The 17,250-nt window shown below is 41.9% G+C and overlaps 1 protein-coding gene across 9 annotated transcripts in view; it reads right to left on the reverse strand.

The window, feature by feature from the left end:
• The window catches only part of SAP130 (Sin3A associated protein 130), a 79,275-nt gene extending 63,902 nt beyond the window's left edge, over positions 1–15,373 (reverse strand). For 8 of the 9 annotated variants that reach the window (XM_040619443.1, XM_040619416.1, XM_040619405.1 and 5 more), the window contains exons 1-6: positions 15,218–15,373; positions 13,449–13,566; positions 3,446–3,681; positions 2,571–2,729; positions 1,270–1,381; positions 69–193 (exon numbers count right to left, since the gene is read on the reverse strand). In XM_040619443.1, coding sequence (XP_040475377.1) covers positions 69–193; positions 1,270–1,381; positions 2,571–2,729; positions 3,446–3,681; positions 13,449–13,560 — 744 coding nt within the window. In that variant the 5' untranslated portion in view covers positions 13,561–13,566; positions 15,218–15,373. The remainder of the gene's footprint in view (positions 1–68; positions 194–1,269; positions 1,382–2,570; positions 2,730–3,445; positions 3,682–13,448; positions 13,567–15,217) is intronic. The other variant, XM_040619423.1, reaches the window with a different exon arrangement.
• Between the last annotated feature and the right edge of the window lie 1,877 nt (positions 15,374–17,250).

The following is a 17,250-nucleotide window of genomic DNA, read 5'->3' on the forward strand; positions in this document are numbered from 1 at the left end:
GGCTCTAGCAGAGTAAAGAACTCAGAGTAGGCACTTAATACTTGCTGACCATCCACAACCGGACATGCCTGGATTGGTTGATGAATGATGTGCTGGACTGCTGGTTGAGCTGTAGCAGCATTTGGCAACTGGGAAGTCGGCCTCAGGACCGTGGTTACTTTAGAACTAGACATCACAGCAGCAGCGGCTGCACCTGGAAAAAAATTTTTTTCACTAGTATGGCTTATGGGCTCACAATTTACATAATTCCAATTATATGCCCTAGGAAAATAGTGTGAATAGTTTCTAAACCTCAGTATGTCAGTAATTTAGCAGAGGTGCTATATGTATTATTTCCCTTTCCTCACACAGAAAATTAGCAGAATGTGCACTCAAGGGTTGTGATTTGATAAGATTAATAACCTGTATTGCTTTTTCAAGCACATTCTTGAACGAAACTGACTGTTGTTTTTTTTAACTCCAAGTACGTAGAAAAGAAGCACGTACTGAATAGCACAGTGTGGTGCCACCAGCTTCATTTAGGCCAAGGCTCCAGCAGCGTAACCACCAGCGACGGTTCACTTGAACCACCAGTGCCTTTGTATCATCAGTGCGAACATCAACCCGGTACTACAGGCAAATGAAATCTTAGTATTTTAATGAAAGTAGTTTTGACCTAACAGAGACCCCCTTGCAGTCTATGAACTTCACTCTGAGAACCACTGAATTATGTTACGACCAAGTAAACCTGGTTTTGTACTTGTGAGCCTGATTTCGCCAACAATGATTTTACACTCGCCAAAAGAAGGTTACAATTTCTGATCAAGTAGTTGAGAAAAATCATTAAATTTAATACTTGAGAACCTATTAGAACTTAGTTGTAAGAATAAATTCATCTTATGGCTATGTTACTTGAGTAACCATTATCACTAAACTTTAAGAATAGTCAGTATTTGCATTTCTGACTTTCTTATTAACAACAAACACCGTTTGGACATCATAGCTTTGAGGAGTTCCTTATTACAAAGGACAATCTTTAGACCGTACTAAAAAATGTGAACTGCTTCAAGTTTACACACACAAGCATACACACACTTGCTGAAATGCAACTATAATTCACATATACTAGATCATGCTCAAAATGTGTATTGCTCTAAGTTATTTCTGTTGTCCTATAACTTTTAATAAGATGATTCTAGATATATTTTTTGCTAACGGTAACAGAAATCTCTTACCAAATATCTATCTGCCACTGCATTTGAGAATTTGAACAAAACGTGCAGTTTTTACCTCGAGGTAAATGAGAAGCTCCAATGTGAAGAGGGGGCCCAGGAGCATTGCTGCGGATAATAGACATCTGTACATTTGTGGTCATGATGTGATGTAGGTTACTGGGATGTCCCTGCAAGAAACAGGATGTAATGTTATTTTCATGTGCTTGGTTTTAGCCATTGATGCTTAGCCATTGCTTCTAGGAGGTCAGATGCCTCCAAATGTGGGTCAGGGTGTTCCTTTAGACAGTGAGTATCCCAAGGGAAAGGACTTTAGCTTTTTTTTTTTTTTTTACATAACATACTGCATGATGACCTGTGCCAGCAGGCATGTGGTGACTATAAGGACCCTTCAATGCTTCAAGCCTAGCTAGGTGCTAGACCTCTAATAGATGGACACATTTGACTGTCCACTTTGGGACATTCTCATCTTCAATATTAGTTTTTCACACTTGTTTTCTCTACTTTGGCCAAAAGCTTATTTTTTCCTATTATATTTTCTTTACGTGCCACTGCATTCATCCATCCTTTATGCTACTCAGGACTTCTAAGTAGACGTCAATTAGCACGCAGCAGGTACTCCCCTCCGAGTTCTTTAGCTCCCCCCTTAGATGTCCCTTCCTCACATGCTCCCAGCCCTGATGCCAGTGTTTCCCAGGCGGGGGTTCCAGTACTTCCGGGAGTACTCAGCAGTACGACAGAGGAAGAAAATATAGTGTGTCTTCTTGTATACCAATTTTTTCTTGAAAACTTGAAGGGAAAGGTTTTTAGATTCAGGTTTTTTCACTCTCAGTAATTCAAAATATTTAAGTAAATCATGTACATGTTTATGGAGTAGGAGTAGAATCTCAGGAAAAAATTTAAGTTAAAACATGAGACTACGAAGTAAGTGTTTACGCCTGGTGAGCTGCTTGAGGGAACCAGCTAGGTGCCCAAGAGATACACATTCATTCTCCTCAAAGAAAATCCTAGAAATGCACCACTGCCATGAGGCTATTCTCAATCCCACACAACTGGACTCTGAGCACCTCAAGGATACAGACTGTCTTAACTAGATTTGTATCTCACACTGAGGGTGGTGCCTCACACACAGCAGATGCTCGATACATACTGGCCAAATGACAAACACCACTGTGCATGTTGGTTTTATTTCCTGTAGATATCCTTCTCTCTCAAACCTACTATCTTCCCCTTGCAGATATCAGTGACCATTTAATTTTTTATTTAGTACAGTGCCTAATGTACTGCTGGCATTCAATAAATAATGATCAACAGTTTGGCATCTCAGTTTGAAAATCAGCAAATTAAGAGGAAAAAAACCTGTTGTCCACTGATTGTTGCCACAGGAATGGCTGAAGCTTGAGGGATGCTACTCTCCATGGTAACGGTAACCTGCCCTGGAACCTTGGGGGGAAGTGACAAGGTAGAAGGTGGAGCAGGAGCAATGGGACGGCTAGGCATGGTGGGCTTCGGGGGCGGCTGCAAACAGAAAACCACACGAAACATATCAATAGCTTTTTACGAGTGATGCATTTCATTCTATAGTTAAAAGTACACAAATCAAACCTGGAGAGTGCCAGGAAAGATCCAGAAGCCTTATATATTTTATCTCTTAGCATCACAGCTTTTCCACTGAAGTACCAGCATTTCCATTTTACAGATGAGGAAACATACAAAGCAAGGCTATGTCACCTGCTCAAAGCCACGCAGACAGTAAAAACTAGAACTGGGACCGAGGCCCAGATCTACGTGGCTCACAGCCCACATTTTTTCTTCTATACAATGCTGCATCCCACGTTTGGGCAGAAGTAAACAAAACTCCCAGTAACTGAAACACAGTCATGAGGTAATATACAAGGCGATATTCTCAGATACCCCCGAATTAGCAGCTTTAAAACAAAACCTTGGAGAAGAGTGCCACTCCAAGATAAAATCTGAGTTAGCATGCCCATAACTTGAATAAAATCAATGTCAAAACGGATACTAGAAAAGATCCTGTGATGCCAACTGCCCAGCGGCACAAGACTAGGCACTGCAGAACAGCAGGGCTCTAAGTGACAGAGAAGAGCTGAACTGACGGGTCAAAAAGAAAACACTACGATCCTGGATATAGCCTAAGACTTTGTGAAAATCGTCAAGAAGATTAGCCAGTCTTTAGCTGTGGTTTAATGTGAAATTTTAAACCTCTCCATTACCTTCATAAGTCCCTCCGAAAAGGAGAGTGGCACTGCTGGCGTCAGATGTGCTGGTGGGGCTGTCACTGTGACGGGTGTGCCCGATGCAACAGCATGGTGTGTAGACAACATCTGCACCTGTGGATAGGGCCTTACCACAACAGGCTCTTGCTTCTCTTCGCGGGACTGTAGGGAGCTGCTGGAACCCATGTGCTCCCTGGCAGTGACTTCAGCCTCTCGACTAGATTCATCGTTGACTAGTAAGGACATTAAGGGAGAAATAGCATGTCATATGCTTCCAATATTAATATTAATGAATTGCACAACACATACAAGAGTGGCACTTGCAACTAAGTTTCAGGGTTGACAAAGTGACCATTTCTTTGTGAGATTTTCTTAAGGAGAATTTGGGCATTAGGTTCCCCTAACAGATATCAAACCCAAGAGCCACACCTATGGAACACAGGACTTACTTTGGATATTGTGACTTTTCCACTCCTATGAACAAAGGGCCTGATAGCTATCTAAAATTAACTCAAGGGGTACCTGGGTGGCTCAGTCGGTTAAGGGTCTGCCTTCAGCTCAGGTCATGATCTTGGGGTCCCGGGATCGAGCCCCACACTGTGGTCCCTGCTTGGGAAGCTTGCTTCTCCCTCCCCCTCTGCCCCTCCCCCTGCTCATGCACGTGCACTCTCTCTCAAATAATCTTAAAAAAAAAAAAGAACTCAGAAGAGCAAAACTAGATATGTTTTCATTTAAGATATTTACAAAGTTATAAAAACATAACATTAAAACGATAATTTAAATACAATTTTTAAAAGATTTTATTTATTTACTTGTGAGAAAGAGTGCACACATGTGCATGACTGGGGGAGGGGCATAAGGAGAGAAAGATGCAGATTCCCCACTGAGTGCGGAGCCTGATGTGGGGGTCTTGACCCCAGGACTCCAAGCCAAAGTCAGACAGTTAACCGAGTCACCTAGGTACAATTCTTAAGTTCAAGAACATATGGGTTTTCAAAACAAATTTCCTACAAAGCAAACATGGAAATCTCCATCATTACAATGCACACAGTCTCTGAAACTCAACAATTCCATGTATAGGAATGTATCCTATAGATACAAAGGCATATGTGTAAAATGACTTGTGTATAAGAGTATTTGTTTTACCATTTTTATTCCAATAAAGGAAGTTTTAAAACCTACATGTCTATCAACAGGGGACTCGCTATATAAATTATGGTATACTCCCACAACAGACTACCATGTGACTATAAGAATAAAACAAGGAAGCTTTTTAGGTACTCTCATGAAAAAACTGATAGCATCATGCAAAAATAACTAAGAATATACAGATGAAAAAAACAAGGTACAGAACAGTGAAAAAGTAATGAAATTTATACAAATATATTTGTGTTTATTTTCTTATGTAGAAACATAACTCCCAAAGCATCTTGATTTCTTCATGGCAAAGAAAGTGGATTCTGGGAGAACAGGGATAAGAGAAACACTTTTCACTGTATACTTCCTTTGGGAATTTTGGACCATGAAAACATGTAACCTATTTAAAAACTAAGTTAAAAAATCAAGGACTTGGGGCGCCTGGGTGGCTCAGTCATTAAGCGTCTGCCTTCGGCTCAGGGAGTGATCCCGGAGTCCTGGGAGCGAGCCCCACATCGGGCTCCTGCACTGGGAGCCTGCTTCTTCCTCTCCCATTCCCCCCTGCTTGTGTTCCCTCTCTTGCTGGCTGTCTTTCTGTCAAATAAATAAATAAAATCTTAAAATAAAAAAATCAAGGACTTAATCTAATAAAATAGAGTTCATGAAAATATTATCTCATACTTGTCTACCATTTTCCCAAAATGATATTAACATTTTTTTGAACATAGAGATTATACTTATGTAAAAAATTTTAAATCTGTAAAACTATCAAGAAAATAAAGCTGCTCCCAAAGTCTATTTCCCAAAGGCACCAAGAGTTAATATGTTGGTAAAACCTTGAGACATTTCTCACCTCTTTAATTTTGGGGGGGGGGTTATTTAACTTTTCAATGAACTATTATCTTCATAAAGTGCACAAATGTTAACTCTACAGCTCAATGAACTTGCACAAACTGAATACACCTGAGTAACCACAGCACCCAGCTCAAGATGCAAAACATTCCCTACAAGCCCTCTGCTCAGCTGGATTCCTCACTATCCCTTCCAAGGATATGCACTATCCTAACCTCTAGCACCACAGATTACTGTTATCTATTTTTGAACTTTATATAAATAAGACTCATAGCAAATGTACTCTGTTGTATCTTTCTTCTTGCACTTACGGGTATGAAGTCCATGAATGTCACTGCATGTAGCTGCAGATCTTTCATTGTCAGTATAGTAGGTCACTGTGGGAATCAACTACAAATTATCCATTTTACTGTTAATAGGCATTTAGATAGTTTTCACTTTTCAGTAGTGCTAGTAATATTCCCACACATCCCTTTTGGTGAACTATTCACCATTTTTATTGGATATATACCTAGAAGTGAAATTGCTGAGCAATATTGAATATATACTACATAATTTAAAAAAATGTTAAATGAAATTCCATTGCATAAATATACTATAGCTTCTTTTTTTTTTTTTTCTTAAAGTAGGCCCCAAGCCCAGCATGGAGCCCAGCACAAGGACTGAACTCAGGACTCACAAATCAAGACCTGAGCTGAGATCAAGAGACATCTGTCTCTTAACCAACTAAGCCACCCAGGCATCCCAACTATAACTTTTTAAACCATTGTATCACCGGTGGACTTTTAGGTTATTTCCAAATTTTTTGTTATTATCCACAACTTGGATAAAAATCCATATGTACTTTGAGGCCTCGTTAAACGATTTCCTCAGGAAAAAAATGTTTGAAAATACGTGTGCTGGGTGAAAAGACTGATGCATATTTTATTTTTTGTTATATATTGATTTTTCTTCCTGGTCATTATTTTTTTTAATTTTGATTTTTAAAACCACTTTATGGGTGATAGGTATTAAGGAGGGCACTTGTGATGAGCACTAGCTGTTATATTTAAGTGATGAATCACTAAATTGTACACCTGAAACAAATATTACCCAATATGTTAACTACAATTTTTTTAAAAACTTGAAATCAAAACAAATAAATAGAACCACTTTATTGATGTATAATTTACATACAATAAAATGGCTATTCTAAGAGTGGAGAGTTCAACAAGAGTTTTTTTACGTTCTTACCAACAACCTAGGCACAGAATGGCTGGGTCAAATGTTAAGTGTTTGACTTTATGAGACTGCTGGAATACCTTCCAAAGTGGTTGTATCCATGTTATGTTCCCGTCAGCCAGTGTATTAGAGTTCTGGCAGCTCCTAATCCTCACAATTCTTGATACACAGACATTCTAGTGGGTGTATAGCGGGTCTCTCATTGTGATTTTTTTTTAAGATTTTATTTATTCATTTGACAGAGAGAGAGACAGCCAGCAAGAGAGGAAACACAAGCAGGGGGGGTGGGAAAGGGAGAAGTAGGCTTCCAGCAGAGCAGGGAACCGGATGTGGGGCTCAATCCCAGGACCCTGGGATCACACCCTGAGCCGAAGGCAGACGCTTAAGGACTGAGCCACCCAGGTACCCCTCTCGTTGTGATTTTAATTAGAATTTCCATGACAAGGATGTTGAAAATCTTTTATGTGACCACAGGTTATTCATATATATCTTTCTTTGTGAGGCATATGTGTCTATCTTTTGTCTGTTTTTTAGTCAATCAGCTTTATTGAGGTACAATAAAAAAAAACCCCACTAATTCTTTATATAAAATCAGATAAGATTTTACAAAAAAAGACTGTACTACACGGCTCCTGGGTGGCTCAGTTAAGCAGCTGACTCTTAATTTCGGCTCAGGTCATGATCTAAGCGTTTTGAGATCGAGCCCTGCGTCAGGCTTCGCACTGGGTGTGGAGCCTGCCTAACATTCTCTCCCTCTGCCCCGCCCTCTAAAAAAAAAAAAAAGTATACAGTACTATAACCACAATACAATCACGATACAAAACATTTTCCATTATTTTCACTGGTTCATTCATGCCCCTTCGTAGGCAATTTCCTCCCTCCCACCCTTCTGTACCTTAGAAACCACTAATCTGCTAATACTATAGCTTTGTGTTTTCTGGAATTCCATGCAAATAGAACATATGCTATGCGGTTCTTTGTTTTTTAAGATTTATTTATTTGAGAGAAAGAGCATGTGTGTCGGTGCGTTGGGGGGGATGGGGAGGGAGAGAAGGCAGAGGGAGAGAATCCCAAGCAGACTCCCCGCTAAGCCCAAGGAGGGGCGTGATCCCAAGACCCTGAGACCACGACCTAATCTGAAACCAACTGTTGGAAGCTCAACCAAGTGAGCCACCCAGGCACCCCAGTACAACGTGGTCCTTTGTGTCAGCCTCCTTCTCTTAGTACAGTTGACCCTTGAACAACATGGGTTTGGATTGCATGGCTCCACTTACATGTTGATTTTTTTTTTAAAAAAACATTTTATTTATTTATTTGGGAGGAGAGAGAGAGCATGAGCAGGGGCACGGGACAGAAGGAGAGGGAGAAGCAGACTCCCCACTGGTCAGGGAGCCTGATGTGGGGCTTCATTCAGGACCCTGAGATCATGGCCTGAGCCGAAGGCAGACACTTAAATGACTGAGCCATCCAGGTGCCCCTATGTGGATTTTTCTTTTTTCTGATAAATACAGTACAGTGCTGTAAATGATTTTCTCTTTCTTATGCTATTTTTAATAAATTTTCTTTTCTCTAAGCTTACTTTATTATAAAAATACAGTATATAATGCATATAAAATATAAATATGTATTGTTTATGTTATCAGTAAGGCTTCCGTTCAACAGTAGGCTATTAGTTAAGTTTCTGCAGAGTTTAAGTTATACTCAAATTCCTGACTGCACGGAGGGTCAGTGACCCTAACCCCAAGTTGTTCAAGGGCTAAGTGTATAATGCTTTTGAAGTTCATATGTTGTTCTATATACCAGATGTTTGTTCCTTTTTAATGTTGAGTAGTATTCCACTGTACATGTAAACCAAACTATATTTAGTCACCAGTTAATAAATTCTGGGTTGTTTCCAGTTCTTGGCTATTATGAATACTGCTTCTGTGAACATTGAAGTATGGGTCTTTGGACATACATTTTCATTTATCTTGGGTAAATATCTAGGAATGGGACTGCTAGGTTGTATGATTAAGTTTATATTTAACTTTATAAGACACTGCCAAACTGTTTTCCAAAGTGGCTAGATTATTTTGCATTCCCACCAACAATGTATGACTTCTACTTGCTCCACAAACACATCAAACTTGGTATTGCTGGTCTTTTAATTTTAGTCATTCTACTGGATGTGTACTATTTTCTGTGGTTTTAATTTGCATTGCCCTGAGGATTAATACTATTGGGTATTTTTTATGTGCTTACTAGACATTCAGATAGCATCTTTGGTGATGTGTCTATTCAAATATTTTGCCCATTAAAAAAAAAAATCAGGCTGTCTCATATAGCACAAGCTATTGACTTACAAGGGTTCTTTATATATTCAGGATGTAAGTTCTTTGCAGATATATTTATTGCAACCATCTTCTCAATTTGTGGCTTGCCTTTTTATTAATAGTGTCTTTTGAAGAGTAGACATTTTAAATTTTGATAAGGTACAAAATACCAGTTGCTTTTGTAATTAGTGTTTTTTTGCAATCTAAACAATTTTTGTTCACCCCAAGATCGTAAGCAGTTTCTGTATTTTCTTTTAGAAATTTTAAGTTTTAGATTTAGATCCATAATGATACTTTGCGAGTTAATTTTTCTGTACGGCGAAAGTAAAGGTCAAGGTTCATTTTTTCCATATGCATATTCTGGTGTTCAAGCACTATTCTGTTGAAAAGACTATCATTTCTCTATTGAATTATCTATGTACATTTGTCAAAAATCAATTGACCATTACGTGTGTGTCTATTTCTGGATCCTCCACTTTCAGTGATCTGTATCTCTATCTTTATGCCAGTATCACACTGTCTTGATTAGTGCAGCTTCACAGCAAGTCTTGAAGTAATGTAGTAGAGTCTTCCAACTTCCTTTTCATTTTTTTTTTTAAGGGGTCAAAATTGCTTTGGCTATTGTAGGTTCTTTGGTTTCCACATAAATACAAATTCAGGCTGGCAATTTTTACAAAAGGATATGATAGGATTTTGATTAGAATTTTTTTTTAATCTACAGATCCCTTCGGGTAGAACTATTATCTTAAAAATGCTGAGTGTTTCAATAGATGAAAATGATTGATCATTTCATTTATCTAGGTTTTTAATTGTTCTTAGTCACATTTTTCATAGTTTTCTAACCCCAAGTCTTACACACATTTTTGTTAATGTATCCTTAAGTATTTGTGGGTTTGTTTTTTGTGGGGTTTTTTTGATGCTATTGCAAATGACATTTAAAAAATTTCATTGTTCATTGCTAGTACTAAAAATATAATCAGTTTTTATACCTTGAACTTTTATTCTGCAACCTTTACTAATTTCACTTATTAGCTCTAATGGCTTCTTAAATATATGATCTTTATATATAATCATATTGTGAACCTTCCCTCCTGTCCAAACAGATTTTCCCCTTAAATTTTTAAGGGAAACAGACAATTTCATAACTCTCTCCCAAACCTATTTGTTCAGAAAAACATTGATTTTTTTTAATTTTTGTTATTTATTATATATATAATATATAACATAATATTTATTATAATTATAAAAAATTTTTTAATGTTTTTTTTTATATTATGTTAGTCACCATACAGTACATCCCTGGTTTCTGATATAAAGTTTGATGATTCATTAGTTGCGTATAACACCCAGTACACCATGCAATACGTGCCCTCCTTACTACCCATCACCAGCCTATCCCATTCCCCATCCCCCTTCCCGGTGAAGCCCTCAGTTTGTTTCTCAGAGTCCATAGTCTCTCATGCTTCATTCCCCCTTCTGATTACCCCCCTTTCTTTATCCCTTTCTTCCCCTACCGATCTTCCTAGTTCTTATGTTACATAGATGAGAGAAATCATATGATAATTGTCTTTCTCTGCTTGACTTATTTCACTTAGCATTATCTCCTCCAGTGCCGTCCATGTTGCAGCAAATGTTGAGAACTCGTTCTTTCTGATGGCTGAGTAATATTCCATTGTATATATGGACCACAACTTCTTAATCCAGTCATTTGTTGAAGGGCATCTCGGTTCCTTCCACGATTTAGCTATTGTGGACAATGCTGCTATGAACATTGGGGTGCATATGGCCCTTCTCTTCACGTCTGTATCTTTGGGGTAAATACCCAGTAGTGCAATGGCTGGGTCATAGGGTAGCTCAATTTTTAACTTTTTAAGGGACCTCCACACTGTTTTCCAGAGTGGCTGTACCAACTTGCATTCCCACCAACAATGTAGGAGGGATCCCCGAAAAACATTGATTTTTGACAATTCACTATGATATAATGTACTGACAATTCTCTGTTAAGCTCTTTTCAGAATCATTTAGAACAAAAGAATCTTGGAAGAATAATTAAGAAAACTTGTTGTAATTCATACTTCTGACCTTTGAACATGTATTTGAAATCCTGATATGCTTAGGATGCCAAATTAGTTCTTCTAATAAAAGTAATAGGAAATATAGAGAAATATTTAACTCCTTACGGAAAAACGTTTATTTTCTTTCTCAGAGTCACTGAAGGAAAAAACACACACAGTATTCGAAGTTAAAATTATAGACAATTTTGGTTAAGTCAATAATTTCCTTCTCAACAAAATCTGAGGGCAATTATTACTAATTGACACCTTTTTTTGTTTTTGTGTGTGTGTGTTTTTTTTAAGGATTTTATTTATTTATTTGACAGAGAGAGACAGAGCGAGAGAGCAAGCACAAGGAGGGAGAGTGGCAGGCAGAGGGATAGGGAGAAGCAGACTCCCCATGGAGCAGGGAGCCCGACTCAGGGCTCGATCCCAGGACCCTGGGATCGAGACCTGAGCTGAAGGCAGACACTTTGCCAACTGAGCCACCCAGGTGCCCCCGATGCCATTTTTAATAAGCAGTATAATTCTTTGTAAATAGACGTTCAAAAATATTCTCTTTAAGCTATACTCCTTTAAATCATTCCATGAATTTATACCAAAGACAATTTGTCAAAAATATTTGTTAAGGAGCAAAGAACTTTAAGTCGCTCTGTAAGGACTTGTTGACAACTATTTTGTGCCCTACAATGTAGCAAGTATAGCACATACAAAGGTACACAAGGTTCCAGATTCCAGGACACGATTCCAGCCTTCACTCTAGGAGGTCCTACCCCTGACTCCTGTGGTCTAGGCAGCAAAGACCTCCTAGAGAAAGTGACACCTGAGATGAAACCTCAAGGAAGGACAGGAATTAATCAGATAAGTGAGTGTGAAAAGGAAGAAGGAAGATTGTGGCAAAAGGAACAATGTATAAAGACTCAAGGTCAAGAATATTGGGAACTTTTTGTCCTTCATTTAGAAAATGAGTAGTTACTATTAAGCAGGAGACAAGAAACAGCTTAAAATTACTTCAAGTCTAAAGAGAACTAAGATAAATTTGTAACAAAAACTAAGTTGGCAGGAGGGAAGCAGAGGCTGAAACATCAGACAAAGGTCCATAGCTCACATGTACAAGCCAGAGAGACACAGCAATTAAAGATGATGCCTGTGTTCCTGGTTTGAGCAATGAGCAGATAGTTTTACCATTTACCATGATAAGGAACTTAGGAAGCAGGCGGTGAAGAAAAGGGAATAGAAAAAGGAATACTTTACTTTGCAATGTCATTTTTTTACTTGATATATATACAGAGAAAAAGACTACTTGAAAGAGTACCTCAACTTTAGCACTGATGACTGGACTGGATACTTTGTTGTGGAGCGCTGTCCTGCCCATTTTGGATGTTTAGCTGCATCCCTGGCCTTTAAATATCAGATGCCAACAGCACCCCCTAGTTGTGACAACCAAAAACGTATCCAGACATTGCCAAATACTCCCGGGACTGCAAAATCACCCCTGCTGAGGACCAGAGATCTAATAGAACTCAAAGGGCATACCACTAAAAACTAAGTGCATATATGTGTATATATTCAGTTGACCCTTGAACAATGCAGGGGTTAGGGGTGATGACCACACCGCATATAACTTTTGACTCCCCAAAAGCTTAACTAATAATCTGCTGACTGGAAACCTTGCCTGTAACAGTCGATTAATATGTATTTTGTATGTTATATGTATTATATTCTTACAATAAAGTAAGCTACACAGAAAATGTTATTAAGAAAATCATAAGTAAGACAAAATACATTTACAGTACTGTACTACGTTTATTGGAAAAAATCCACATGTAATGGACTTCTACAGTTCAAACCTGTGTTTTTCAAGGGTCAACTGTACTTTTTTTTCTTTTTAAACCTTCTTTCCTAGCTCATAGGCTCCTAAAATGCCTTACACACCTTTGGACTCCCTCATGGCACTATTATACCTCTGGGCCTTAAAGGAGAACAAGGAGAACACATTAATGTATTTAAAATATAGTTCTTGTAAGCCTTTTTTGCTATAAGTTTCACGTATAAGCTAGTATATGAGAAAGGATTAAAAAAGGAATTTTTAAAAAACCTTGTTTGTTTGTTTATTAAGGGTGGGAGGGGCAGAAGGAGAGGAAGAGAAAGAATCTTAAGCAGGCTTCATGCCCTGCGCAGAGCCTGAGGTGGGGCTCAATCTCACCACCCTGAGCTGAAATCAAGAGTCAGACAGTTAACCAACTGAGCCACCCAGACACCCTCAAAAAACCTTGTTTAAATTAGAATTGTAATACATCCTTCTTCAAATTCAATAAGCTATTATTTACTAAAATCCCACAAGGAATTTGCTAATTTTTAAATGAAAAAACTGGCAATATTCTTAAAGCAAGAAACAATATAGAAGAATGTCACATATCTCACCTGTGGCAGCTGGGTTTATCAATCCTGCAGAACCACTGTTTGCAATCTGTGAAGGAGCCTGGCTTAGCCCAGTGGAAGGGGTTCCTAACCGAGGAAACTGCTGAGAACTCATTTCCACCTGCAGTGCATACAGTCATATGGTTATTACTAAATTCTCACATTAGAATCAACAATGAGAAATTAAAGCATCTCCAGTACCTATACTTTCCCTTAGAAAAACAAATGCAGCTTCATTCACCTAGAAAAATTACTTGTGATCAACATACGGTGCAGAAATGATCTAAATTCTCTAAGTTTTTAAGGCACATGGATTCAAGCAAAAGTAAAATCGTTTGTGTGGTGTTGGGGTATACTATGACACTCTGTAAATACTTACAGATTACCACTCTAAAAAATCAACACTGAATTCTGTACAACAGCCATATGATGGGTATTAACACAATACATAAGTATCTGTATAAAGTTTTATGAAAAATGGCATGTTCCTTTGAAAGACTGAAGCTCACACCAAGGTGAACACAACTGTCATCAGTATGTCATAGGAGGAACCTGAGGGGAGATGCCCTGTTCTAAGAAATCAGAAAGCTTGTATCAAGACCTAATCTAAAAGGAACCCTCAAATGGTTTTCTGCACAGGCCTCCATTTACCGACTTCCTCCCCCTTCTCTCACAGACCCTCCACTGAGCCAGAGGGACCAGAGACCTTCGCTACTTTCTCTAAAATCGACCCCCACTTTTCCCTCAGGAGCCAAGCTCTACCGATATTCCCAATTCGCACGCAACCCCACCCCCACCCCGAAGCCCACGGCTGAGATCGCATAACACAGGTTTCCAGACACACTTCGGGTGTCTGAGACTTTGTCTTGGGGGGGTAGGGAGGACGGCGTTCTGGGGAGCCCCAGGACAAGCGGTGTGCCTCTTTACCTGCAGCCGCCGCCCGCCGCCCGCACCACCCGCTTCCATCTCGCCGGGCTGGGGGTGCCGCGGAGGGCCCATTTCGGTGGCAGCGCTGGACTCCTGGGTCTTGGAGAGGACTCCTGCCGGAGCGCGCCTCGGGCCCGCCGCTGCCCAGCCCAGCCGGCCCCGCTCACCCCCGCCACCCCGCCGCGGCTCCGCTCCAGCCTTCTTCCCCCGAACCTGCCCCTACCTCCCCCGCCCGCCTATTGGCCCCACGCCGGGCGCGTCACTCGAGTCCCCGCACCAATCCGCGGAGGCCTGCGCGCTCTGATCCCGCCCCACCCTCCCGCCGACTCTCAGCCAATCAGGCGCGAGCCTCGCCGGGGCAGCCCAACCTCTCGAGGCTGAGCCAATGGTAGAGGAAGACAAGCGCTCCCGGAGAGGGGGGCGGGGAGGTAGGAGGCCCCGCCTCGGCCGGGGTCTGAAAGCGGCGGGCGCAGGGCCCGGATGTGGAGAGTCACTTTAAACTGCTCCAGGAGCCAAACTCCCTGGGCCGCCCGCCCGCCGGCGCTCCCCCGGCCGCTCCACTTCCCCGCCGGGGCCCACGCCCGCCACGCCCCCAAGCCCGAAACAGCCCACCCCTCCTGGAGCCTCTCCCTTCCTTGCCGCAGGACGCCAGGTCCCTGTCGCCGGCCCAACCGCCGTGCCCAGCTCGTGAAAGAGCCTAGATCTGAGCCGTAGGAGAGGAGGCACCGCTGCCCTTCCCCAGGGACGCACAGCGGGACGGACGCTGCAGCCCGGCTCGGCCGCCCCGCCCCCTCGTCTCCTCCCCTCTCCTCCCCTCCCCACCCGGGCGCCCGTCCCGCCATTACCTGGGTGCTGCGCCGAGGGGCCGCCGCGCCGCCTCGAGCTCGCTCCCGTGCGCTCTCCGCCTGTGGTGCGGACGCCCTCGGGCTCCGGACCCGCCGCCGCCGCCGGGGCGCTAGCACTCTGTCCCCCACCCCTCAGCCCAGCGCCGCTGCTTCCGCCGCCGTAACGAGCCTCTCACCTATTGGCTGGGGTAGGCCCCGCCCTCCTCTGGGGAAGCCAGTAACCACTCAGTATGAGCGGGAAAGCGGACCGGCCTGCCCCTTGGGGCCGCGGAGGCCTCTGGGAAATGTAGTCTCCAGTGTCAGGAGGGCGGGCCTGGGCGGGACCTCCAGGCGACCCGGCCGGTGCAACACACCCCTTTGCTGCCTGGAGTGGGTTCTGCCTTTTCTCTTTGCCTAGTAAAGAGGTAGTGGAGCCCATCCTTTTGCCTTAGCTGATGGCACTAGGTTTCATTTTACCAAGGGAAGTGCGGCACGGGAAAAGGCTAATGGAGGCAGACTATAGCGGGACGAAGAGGCCGCAGGCAGGGCGGAGGGTTTTCCTGACTGTGCTCACTTCCCCGCGCCGCGTTGTGGGACTTGATGTCACCACCGAAGGCGACGACCGGCAAAGCCTAAGCACCGTTGGAGAATCGGATGCGCTGAACTGGAGCAGCTCTGTCGGGTTTGCGCCGAGCGCGCCGCTGTTTCGAGAGCAGCGCACCGGGCTCGGCGGCCTCAGAGTCGTGCTCCCTCGGGTTAAAGCAGACTGGCTCAGAGAGGGGCTCCTGGCACAGGACTCGGGCACTGTGCACTTGCTCAGTTTTTCCAGATTACAAAGAAGAGAAAGGGGATGGTGTTGCTTTGTTGTTGTTTTGTTTGGGGTGGAGGATTGGAGTTTGTACACCTGTAGAAGTCTTAGCCAAAATTGGTGAAGCAAAATTTGGATATGTTAATAGAGATTACGTCCCCCTTCTCCTTTCCCAGATGGTAATTTAGGCCTGGAGTTTTGTAACTAGTTAGAAATAAGTGGGGGGTCAAATTCCTCTTTCCTATCCCGCACAGCTGTGTAAGATAACTGCTTGCTAGGAAGACCGTAGCTCATAGCAACAAGGATGAGTCTCAAGTACCCCTCTCCTTCCTCAAGCCACTTTCCTTTCTCACTTTCTTCCCTTCTTAAATTTCTTCTAAAAGTAACTGATGTGATACACTGTAGCCTCCCCTCTCCTTAGGCAGTCTATACCCCTTGTTGGAGTCTGCACCTGCCACCCTTCTCAAGCTGCTCCCCAAAAGTTGCCAGTGTCCTACTTCACCCAATGGTCCTTGCTTAGTCCTCCTTATGTCTAGCTTACCAACAGTAATTCCTCCTTAAAACGTTCTTCTCTTTTCCTCTATAACCACGCTCTCTCCTGGTTCCATTCCTATCTGTATCAAGCTCCGTTATACATTTTCTTTCTCAAAAATACAGCATTCTCCAAGGCTCCTACCATCTTATAATGCTGTACTATCTTCCTAACTGGTTTAACGCACTCTCACAGTTTCAAAGATCATTCTTGATAATGACTCAAAATCTTATCTAAACAATAATTTCTCTCTGAGTTGTACACCTACAGTCCCACAGATATGTCTTACAATCCCCTGAAAGGTAACAGACTGAACACCTTTATTGATTTGCCTCATCTATGAACTCCTTTTGATTTCTGGGTTTGATAAATTACATCACTATCCTCTCCGGAGGCCTTTGGTTTTATTGTTGTTATTTTCCATTTTTCCATCTCCCAATGTCATTATATGTACCTTTGTACCCTGTTTCCAGTAGCTTCCATAGCCTTGGCTCAAGCTTTCGCTCTATCTTGTCTGGATTATAGTAGTGCTGTAATTGAGTGCCCCCACCTGCATCTCTTCCTACTTCCATTCTGTCCTCCACAGAGTTCTTTTCCTAAAACATTAATCTGAGTCCATTCTTCCCATCCATGGTGATCCAATAGCTTCAGAATAAATCTTTAAATCCTGTATTGAAGGTCTTAATAATTTAGTCCCTCCTACTCAAACATAGG

Source organism: Ursus maritimus, unplaced genomic scaffold (genome assembly GCF_017311325.1).
Source record: "Ursus maritimus isolate PB19 unplaced genomic scaffold, ASM1731132v1 scaffold_1, whole genome shotgun sequence".
NCBI lineage: Eukaryota > Metazoa > Chordata > Mammalia > Carnivora > Ursidae > Ursus > Ursus maritimus.